This window comes from Eleginops maclovinus, chromosome 9 (assembly GCF_036324505.1).
Source record: "Eleginops maclovinus isolate JMC-PN-2008 ecotype Puerto Natales chromosome 9, JC_Emac_rtc_rv5, whole genome shotgun sequence".
Lineage (NCBI taxonomy): Eukaryota > Metazoa > Chordata > Actinopteri > Perciformes > Eleginopidae > Eleginops > Eleginops maclovinus.
Genome location: NC_086357.1, coordinates 21,523,465 through 21,533,812, shown reverse-complemented (window position 1 = coordinate 21,533,812; position 10,348 = coordinate 21,523,465). Strand labels below are relative to the sequence as shown.

At 39.1% G+C, this 10,348-nt stretch overlaps 1 protein-coding gene across 1 annotated transcript; it reads right to left on the bottom strand.

The window, feature by feature from the left end:
- Window positions 1-1,807: 1,807 nt before the first annotated feature.
- Window positions 1,808-9,618, bottom strand: mau2 (MAU2 sister chromatid cohesion factor). Its single transcript, XM_063891956.1, has 18 exons — window positions 9,350-9,618; window positions 8,957-9,040; window positions 8,667-8,762; window positions 8,339-8,433; window positions 7,837-7,864; window positions 7,454-7,609; window positions 7,118-7,264; window positions 6,613-6,703; window positions 6,369-6,472; window positions 6,144-6,221; window positions 5,547-5,612; window positions 5,323-5,406; window positions 4,708-4,757; window positions 4,501-4,578; window positions 4,301-4,412; window positions 3,525-3,615; window positions 3,221-3,348; window positions 1,808-3,132 (listed from the first exon to the last, which is right to left on the bottom strand). The coding sequence occupies exons 1-18, from the start codon at window positions 9,581-9,583 to the stop codon at window positions 3,058-3,060; spliced, it is 1,797 nt and encodes a 598-aa protein (XP_063748026.1). The 5' UTR covers window positions 9,584-9,618; the 3' UTR covers window positions 1,808-3,057.
- Between the last annotated feature and the right edge of the window lie 730 nt (window positions 9,619-10,348).

Below are 10,348 nucleotides of genomic sequence, written 5' to 3'. Positions count from 1 at the left end.
CCCTCTGGATCTTCCTGTAATCACAGAGGAACCTGAAGAAGCTCCCCTTTCAACGTAAAAAGGAGGCGACCTTGGTGCTGTTTTTTTACAGCATAAGTTTGACTTCCTGAGGTGCATTTTCCGTTATTGAAGTACATCGTTGCCCTCAAGGTATACCTGGTGAGTCTGCTTCTGAAGTATCCAACAGCATGCTGTGATATGGCTGGACAAACTATAGCTAAACATGTCAGACTAAAATATGTAATCTGGTGTTGCTGTGGAAATTCCTGTGGTTGTCCCCACTAACTGAGAGCCAGCTATTATTGTTGGCTAATTGCAGTCTTGTGCAGAAGAGCAGGGAGTCCTTGAAGTGTCTCAGGCTTATTCTTATTCTATCTGCTCTATGGGGCCGGTATAACACAAAGGCTTAAGTAAATAAAAAATCAAAGTGTTAGCTTAGGCCTTGTAACTAATTCACCAGCACTTACAATGGCATGACTTGCTTGAAGTGAATATATCTGCACTTTCCTTGTTGTTCGGAGTTCGAATGTCTTTGGTTTTTGTACTTTTTGTTAATCGCTTTGGATAATGGCCTCAGCCAAATTAAATGAAATGTAATTATTAAGACTTGCAGGGAGGAGATGGACCCAGATATTCTTGTCAAGTTGGACAGCTCAACAATGATTAATAAAATGCAAAAACTTGTTAGAACTTGCTTTGTGTCTACAGTCTTAACCCCACAGGACACACAAACAGCTGAGTGTAGACTTGTTTTTACTATTTTTTTTATTTTTTAACAAAAGCCTTAAATAGGTTGTTGATCCCACTACCGAGAACTGACATTTCAAGTTACAACATCTCCACTGCTTTATATAATGGGATCAATCAGTGTGTTGAATAATTTGTTGATATAGAGAGCTGAGTTAATCAAGCATTGCAAACGCAATACATCCGATAACTGAGCTTCTGTGAACCCACTTTTTATCAAAAAAGAATAAATCACACTACATGTTCCTTTTGATGGTTTTGATGAACCACAAAACCTTCTTTAGGTATTTGTTTTGATGGTGCAAACGCCAAATAGATGTTAACATTTAACAGACTTTTATATATTTTTTTCTTTTAGAAATCTTTTCGTTGTAAAGTAAATAAAGTGAATTATCTTACGGTATTATGCCCGGAAAAATTAGATGCAGATCAAATTGAGGAGCCTCAGCAGTGCAATATCATGCACGTATACACATTTGAAAACTCTAACACCACCTGCTGGCTATTTATAAAATAGGCTCAACACTAACTCACTTTATGCAATTACATTTTTCCCTGTTGTTTTGCCTGATGGTGTGGCAGACTGGCAGTGTTATGACACTTCAAGTTCGGCTCCACAAAATATAATTATTAAGCATCAGTACACATGCACTAAATTGATGGAAAAACATCTCTTAATCTAATAGCAGTGGCTCAGTAAGTACGGGCTTGGCTTGGACTGGGAATCGTAGGGTCGCCGGTTCAAGTCCCCGAACAGACTTGAAAAAATATGGAAAGTGGACTGCTACTTGGAGAGGTCCCAGTTCATCTCCTAGGCCCTGCTGTGGTGCCCTTAAGCAAGGCACCGGACACCTCCAATCCCCCCTCCCCATTGCTCCCCGGGCGCTGCACAATAGCTGCCCACTGCTCCTAGTACTAGGATGGGTTAAATGCAGAGGACCAATTTCACTGTGTGTGCTCTGCTGTGTGCATGTATGTGACTAATAAAGAGGGTTTCGTCCTCCGATTCTATAATAGTATAAAGTATATAATATGAAATGAAATCAGCCCATTACGCATCTTCAATCGTATTTTTATTGGAAAATTATTGAAAACAACGTAAGCATTAAAAACATAGGCATTGGATAGAATATGGCTAGTACTCAAGCTAAACTGTGTTCTTACAGAGTGCCTTAAATACCAAGCGTTGAGATTTCTACATAGGATAGCTAAAAATACATATCACACTTTACTAAATTGACTTTATAAAATGTCACTGTACAATAAAGGTTCAACGAGTGGCAAATCTATACAAACATACTGTAAAGAAACCATTTAGTAGAACTATCAAGACAAATTAAAATATAACAAAATAAAATAAATTTGCTTTTTTGAATATCTGAAGATTTCCGTAAGCTCCAAAAGCTTAAACCTGATTTGTAAATACGAATACAACAGGGAATTCATATCGTATGGAAGGCTTACAAAAAGGGTAAATATGTTGCTCTAAAGGGTATGAGGCAACCCCAAGCCACCAAATGATATAAAACTCAGACGTATTTAAACATTGGAGGCATATTCTGGTCCAAAAGGGAACTGCGCACAGTGAATTGTGCACCAACCTAATACAATGTACACTGCCAAATCATATCATGAAACGTTTCAACTGATTATTGTGTGAAAATATATTACAAGAGGTCTCTATTATTCCTACTATGGATTTGTGCAAAAAAAAAGAAACAAAAAAGAAAATCAACCAAAAAAAGAACTGTTAGCAACCCAGGTCAAAAACTATAGTACAGGGAGTCCACATTAGTAACTTCCATGCATGAAAAAGAAAAAAAGGATCCATACAAAAAAGGCAAGGTGTAAAATATTTACCAACAGATACAAAAATATCAACATGAATAAATTAATTTCTTCTACATTTCTTTACTGCCTTCTATCTACCCTTTTCGTTTTCCAACAAATGGAAAAGAAACCTGGCAAACGTAGCGAAGGCTTCTCTATCGGAGGCGAAGAAGCTCTTCATGCGTAGCTGTGTGTCCTTCACCACTCTGATCATGAGTCCACACCTGCCCTGCATCCATGCTGTCAAAAAGTGTGAAATACGTGTACAACAGAAGTTGTAAATGAACAAAAAAAGAAGGGGTAGCAGACAATCAGGAAGCAATCGTGAGAAGCTAATAAAGTATAGGCCTGAACTCTACGACCTGTTATAACCTGTCCTCTCAGATCTCAGCTGCAGTGGTCTGATAGCAGGTTGCTAGGCATCAATCTGTTGCTCGTGATAATGTACCAGCTACAGACACATGTGAGACAGAAGGATTCTCATAGCAGGCTTGCGAGGCTGGTGGTCGGGCCGTTCTGAGCTTGGATCTGGACAGGAGGAGGGCCATCAGTCCACTGAAAAACACAGAAAAATACTTTTAATCTCAGCACTACAAATCCTAATGAAGAAAATCTAAGCAGCACGTGAATCTGTTTCACATACACTGATGAGGTTGTGCTCGGGGAGGCTGCAGGCAGCGATGTGGTCCTGCAGCAGCTGCTGGGAGAAGTTCTGGTGCATCTGCGCTGCTTCATGGGCATCCATGTTGTTCCCGAGGGCCTTGTTCAAGTCTGCAAGCACAACACATGGTGAATGTCGTCCTTCAAACACAGCTTGTTAGAGAGAAAGAGCATCTGTGCTTCAAATGTGATGGTCAAATATTCTCGCAGTAAAAGCCTGCAAATCCTGTTTAACATGAACGCATCCTAAGAAGATAAAGGGATTAGGGGAAAAGGTCTGTATGTACCTTTCAACAGCGCCGAGGACCAGAGCTGAACAGACATGTCAGGGATCTTGCTGGCCAGCTGCATGGCAGGGACAACCATGTTGTTGCTTTCCTAAAGTGAAAAGAGAAACATTTCAGAAAACATAATGGGTGGAAACTACAAATCTCCTCATTTCTAAACACCGTAAGCTTATAGCATAAAACAGTTTCTCCTCCCCAATTAATCATTTGCACGGAAAATGATTAATAATCTGCACACATAAGTCATTTTGAATCATGAAAATCACATTAGCTGTATAGACTAATTAATAAAGTGTTGCTTCAAATTAGCCTCTGTAGAAACAGCAATTACCAAAGTCAATAGCTCATTTGGCTTCAACATGAAAAATAAGTTGATTACTGTGCCCGTCTGTATTTACCAACAGACGCCTCATTAAACTTGGTTTAAAGGTTAATTTAGTGAGCTAACAAGGGGGGATAAGAGGCATGGATGCAGAAGATTTTTGTGAAGTTCATATGATTTATTATGTTATGGTGTTTGTAATGAGTTCCATGAATCATGATTTTAGGAATGCAAGTGATAAACAGATTTTAAATGAAGCCCTAGCAGCTCATGGCATGTTGTGTGGGTGAAAAGGAACTAATAGGGAAATGACAAAAAATGTTATATAGTACTTACATTTTAATAAGACTAAGGTTTCGGGTTCTGATGACTTAAGTTGTTTATAGCCAAATAAGAGCTGGATGTAAATCAGTTTTTGAGCGACCATTACTCCGCTTGTATTTATGAGTCTTACTCTGTGGTTGCCCAGTACGTAGAAGATGTGGCCCAGCAGAACCAGGGAGCAGGCGGTCAGTCGGTTCAGATCCTCAGCGTTAGACATCTTTAGGGTTTCCCTTAAGAAGCGCCTGCAACACAAGAAGATTTACATATGTAAAAAGAGACAGGGGTAATTTGTAGCTGTATTTGCACAAATCCATTAAAGATTTGACATACTTGGCCTCGTTGTAGCGTCCTTGAAAGAAGGACAGCAGTCCCCTGATGTAGAAAGCTGCAGCACGGAGGCAATGGGAGCTGAATCCAAAACAAACACAATGTTTGAATATTTCATTACCAGAGAAAGTTTTAACCAAATGCATTACTTTAATGTATTGTGCAATGTTATATGTAAACATCAACAAGAAAACATCTTCTGCCTCTTACCTTACTGGGAAGTTATGGTCTGGGTTTATTCTCTCTAGGAGGCTGTACAGCTGAAAAACATGTGAAACACGGAAAAGGTTTAAAACTGCAAATATTGGTAATTATGTAACGGTTGTCTCTACTGTGATCACAGAATACAAGGATCATACATTCATTTTATACATTTCAAAGGACTGTCCTGAGAAGACTGAAGAATAACCTCACCAGCACCATCTAGTGGACAAACTATGAAGCGGCAACCCTTTACACATTACAACATCAAACTTAGTATACTTGGCTTTACTTGCAGCTATTTTCTGTGGCCAACATAACACAACAACAACAACAACAACAACATAAGTATCTGTTATAAGCCATCCAACTTAAAGATGCAAATCACAAACATGGTGTGGGGTGGGAATCGAGTTGCAGTTATCAAATCGTCAGCTCAATCACCGGACAATTTGATATAACTGTAACAATTTCATAATTTAACAAACACACTTTTACAGTACACAAGAACATCTGATCAATTCCCATCCCTTAATAAATGATATCATTCACCATGTATTTTACAAGTGATTCGTTGCATTACATCGTTGTAATTAAAGAGGTGACCTTTATTACTTCACTGACCTCCTGGTGTCGGTTGCCTTCCCGTATATAGACACTTGCTAGGTTGGTGACAATGTATGTCCACAGCTCCTGGTGTGTGGTGAGCTGAAACACAATCAAATCTGTGAGATAAGAAGAGAGGGCAGCTGCAGCAGAGAGTGATAGAAGAGAAAAGATGCAGCAAATAAAAAGAAGATACTGGTGACATTATCTGAGGAGATGCAGCCGAATCATGGCGTACTCACCCGCAAAGCTGTGGTGAACTGTGCCTCTGCATTATCCATACAGTTCACTGAGATACAGTACAGACCCTGGGATACCACAAGAGGAATAGAGCGACCATTACACGTGTTCATTTGTAACAAAAACAGGGATATAGTGACAGTCGGAGAAAAAAAAGATCCCCAAAGTTATCACACCTTTTATTTGGACTTCAAGTTTTTATTATTGAAGGAAAAACAGAATCAACTGCATAAAAAACACTTGTTTTGCCATCGCTAACATCTCATAGCTGTTTATTTTCCTCGCATAGCAGCCTTAAAAATGTTATTTTAAACTGAGTATTTTGTAACAATGATCCCTGAAGAAAATCCTGGGATTATCAATCAAAAACAATGTCTTTCAACTTAAAGAATAAAGTTACACAGACTGTTTTTAACACTAAGAATGGCTGGATTTGTTTTCAGTGGGTATTTAAGGGTAACACACTCGTTTCAGTTTGATGTGACTTTTGTTATTTCGATTTGTGAGCATGTACAGAAATGTTCTAGTTTGGCTTGCAATATTAACCCTGAGGCCCACACAAATGTTTGAGAAAGCCTGTTTAAGGCGAAAATACTCACTAATAGCGTGTGAAGCTGCGCAGCGTGGTTGGTGAATAACCTCGGGGACTGTTGGCACAGCTGACACACCTGCGAGATCTGGATGAACAAAACAGAGAGTCACCTTCAAGTATGCAAATCCGTTTTTGTGACATGCTGCAAAAATAATGCTGCTGTACTGGATCTTTTTCAGACTGCTGCCTATTAAATACAAAATAAAAAAGCATGAATACATTGACAGTTTACCTCTTGCAATGCAGTTGCCTTGTGGCCTGTGACAAGTCTACACATGATGATGTGCTCCAGTAGAATAACTTGAAAGGTGGAGAGGATGGGGCTGCAGTCCAACACTGAAACATGGAGGTGAAGATTAAAACACGCCTGGTGCAAAATGTTTTTTTTACATTTTGAAAATCCCACTTCCACAGTCAGTTTTCAATCACGAGGAAATCTGTTCCTGAGAAGCACAGGAACAAGTTTGGTTACTCACTCTTTAGTTTCTCTAGTTGCATAAGAGCCTTGTCTGTGTACTTCTGGGCTTTCTCCAGATAACCTGCTTGCATGGAGTGCATGACCGTCACCTGAAAAATGAAAGGAGAATTCATATTAGACTCTTTAATTCCTAATATTGTGAAGTTTAACAACATCTCTGTAATATAAGTGTGGTTGTTCCAAGCTATCCAGAGTTGATACAACTTCTTGGAGTTCAAATAAAAGCACTTTAACCTTTTATTATGCATTTCAAATTTTCCCAACCACTTACAGTGAAATATTTTCAGAATACATACAGAATTGCACTTCTTTATCACATTAAAGCAGTTATTCTGCTTTAAAATACAAAAGTAATGCTTAATGAAAGCATTCAAAGCAAGTGTGTTAAGCTGAAGAATTGAGTTTGTCAGGATTTTTGCCACTTTGCTAAAACGAATGACATCCATGGTGTTGTTTTCAGTGATTGCAACTTTTATGTGGCAAAGAAAGAGAAGAGGCATTACCAAATAGACGAGGACACACATGTGCTCCTTTGGCAGCCAGTGGAAGAGGTCAGCTGGGTTGCTGGGCAGAATTTCATCATCGTGGAGTGTAGAAATGGTCTGGATGCACTGCTGCAGCTGCTTCAGACACGGCTTTACACTCTTTACCTGAGGGGACAGAGACAGACAATTTATAACATCTCAGCTTCAAATGGTTTTAGACTAGACCTTATAATAGGCTTATCATCCCTTATCTGTTATGCAATCAATATGTGCATGCATGCGGATCAACGAGTTAACTGTTTGTTATACACTTTGTCCCACTTTCATTTGAACCATCCAGGCTGGTTTTCTTACCTGACCAGCATCCAGGTAGTGTGTGACCTGTAGGACAAGGAAGAAGACCCTGAGGGACTCCTTCTGGATGGGGTTTCCCTGCCAGTTTTCTACAATGGTTCCGCACAGTGTGAGCAGAGGATGCACCTCCCCAAGCTTCCTCTCCATTAGCAGCAACTACAAGATAACAAAAAGATAGAATGTATTCCTTGTTGTTTTTGTTTTTAAAAGACACATATTCAGAACAACAGCCATTATTACTGCTGGTTTGGTAACACAAAGTCATTCATATAGATGGAAAAATATATGCAAGAAACATTTGGGAAGCACTGGGGGAAAAGAATCCTTGTTTATACTGCTACAACAAAAGCTAATAAAAAAAAGAAGAGGAGTAGACAACTTACCATTCCTTTACTGAGGAGAAACAGTGCCCTAAAAAAGAAAAACAGAATACAAAAAGATAAACACTTCTGAACATAGTTGTTTTGGAAGCAAGGCTGTACCAAGTTAAAACACAAAGCACTTGAAACTGGTGTAATATTCTACTACAAGAGAGGGTTGCATTTGTGTCAAAAGAGCAACACTTGACTGAAGATGAATACCTATGAGAATGCATTGGAAATGTGGAGATGTTTTGTCTCACTGCGTGTTAGGGGTTTGAAATATAAAAATTACATTTGCAAAGTAGAGAATTTAAATGTAGGATTTACAATTTTATAGGATGTTTCCTGCATTTAGTGAATAATTGATGTATGGAATTGATAAGATTACACTTACTTGCCCTTGTTCTTTAATAATTGAGTTTTTAAGCTGCCTATACTAACAGTAAACTTGGTCAAATGTGAGGCACCATATTCTAACCACTAAAGGCATTACATTTGCAGCTAACATAGTATTGACATTTACCTGGTGTATTCTGACCCAACCACCCGGGCGTACTCAGCTCCAACACCCAGCAGGTCACATGCTGACACCAAGTCTTTCTCCAGTGTATGAAGTTGCTGAAAGAGGCAACGAATAGGAGCATTCCTGTTATTACTAGACTCTTGCAATATTGAATTCAAACATAAATAGTACAAGTGTGGTGAAGCAGCACACAGAAAAACCACCAGAACGGTATTAAGACTGTTGTAAATGTGTTCTTTTCAAATCAAACATTGCTGAACCATTGTTACAATCGACTTTGTGATTGTAACAATGTCACCCCTATTCATACTTGTGCATGCATACATACCGCCAACTGGAACAACAATCTGCAGTGCCAGTATGGTGTTTGTTGTGAAATCTGGATGGCCTTGCGCAGGAGGGGCTTTGCAGAGTCCACCAAATTCTGAAAATGAATAGAAAGGATCAATAATCAATAATAAATAACAATACACAGCCTACAGCAGAATGCACCACTATGAGATCCCAGATATATTATGTGCATGTCAATTTCACGTAGTGTAAGTCAGTAATGAATGTATGCAGCCATTCTAATGTTACCTTTACCTTACAAAATGAAATGAGCAAAAAGGATCTTACCTGTTGGCAGAAGAGTTCCGACAAAATGCTGGCAGCTTCAAATTTGACATCTTCAAACTGCGGGACTTGTTGAGATATAAACCACTGCAATTAAAGAAATGCAAAAAATGTAAATGGGTTAATTTAGTCGGCGTTTGCTATATTCATAAACCAATAATAATCCCATAGAGCAGCTTGTTTTCTAAAAGGAGCGAAAGCGGCCGACCCGGGGCCTTATATTGAATAAAATACAGCTAAGAAGTCGTACATTTCTATCTTTAAACAGATATAACCTCCCTGGATTAACAGCTATTTAAAATGTTCCGCCATTCGCTGTTTTCTCTGACTGCGGCCTACACCCGTCCCCCGGTCTCCACTGCATCCCCGCTCTTTCCTGAATCAAAGAGCCCTCACCGCTTTCTCCAGGTGGCTCCGGGCCAGCTCGCTGTTCTTGGTGTGGTGGTAGAGAACCGAGCCCAGCTGAAGGTGTGTTCGGGCCTCGATCCTCTGCGGTGGTTTAAATTGGAACACAGCCTGTAGACAGTGCACGCAGAGCCGGATTTTGGGTGGACTGGAGGTTCGGAAATGCTCTGCAAAGCCGAGTAGGGCGAGGTACCAGCGCTCCGGGGCCTCTACGTTTGACGCCATTTTCCCCGACAACAACAAGTTTTTCAGCGCTATGGCCACACTCCCGGGTTGCCAGGTTTGGTCATATAGAACCCACACACAAAGCGAGTAAAGCCCCAATCCACTGATTTTATTTACTTTTCTTATTTTTAGTAAACATTTTATCATGCTCGTTGGACAAACAAAGTTCATTCGTATTGTTCTCTGTATTTTAAAAGGGGGATTTAAAGACACATCTTGTTTATCTAGCTTTTAATTGGTAGTAACGACATTTGCATTTTGAGCAAGTTTTTAGCATTATGTTATCCTTGATTCTAATTTGACTTTTAAGTCATTTCCAATATTGGTGATATTTACACATTGTTCTCTTTTTGTTTTGTTTTAATTGGATGTTGTTTTAACCTTGCTATGTGAAGCAACGTAGCGCAGCCTGTTTGTATGAAAGGTGCTATATTTTTTTAGTAGCGTTGTGATATGTGGTTTAATATAATACTCTGTACCTGTACACTATTATAAAATACGTTTTAAAAAACAGCTTGAGGGCCTCATTATTTTTGATAGTATTAGTGCTTTGAATCTTTGAAGACCTTGCGTAATTTTGCTTTAGTGAGAAATATATATGTATTTATATGCCTATGCTGAGTTTGAACTAAACTATGTATGGAATAATACTGGTCATCTCTAATATCAATATCAGGTGTATTTCTTTAAAATTCCTTTAGAGTCAGTTATTTAACCCTCTGAAATGTATCATTTAGTTTTAAATGGTCGGTTAATAGAAGCACG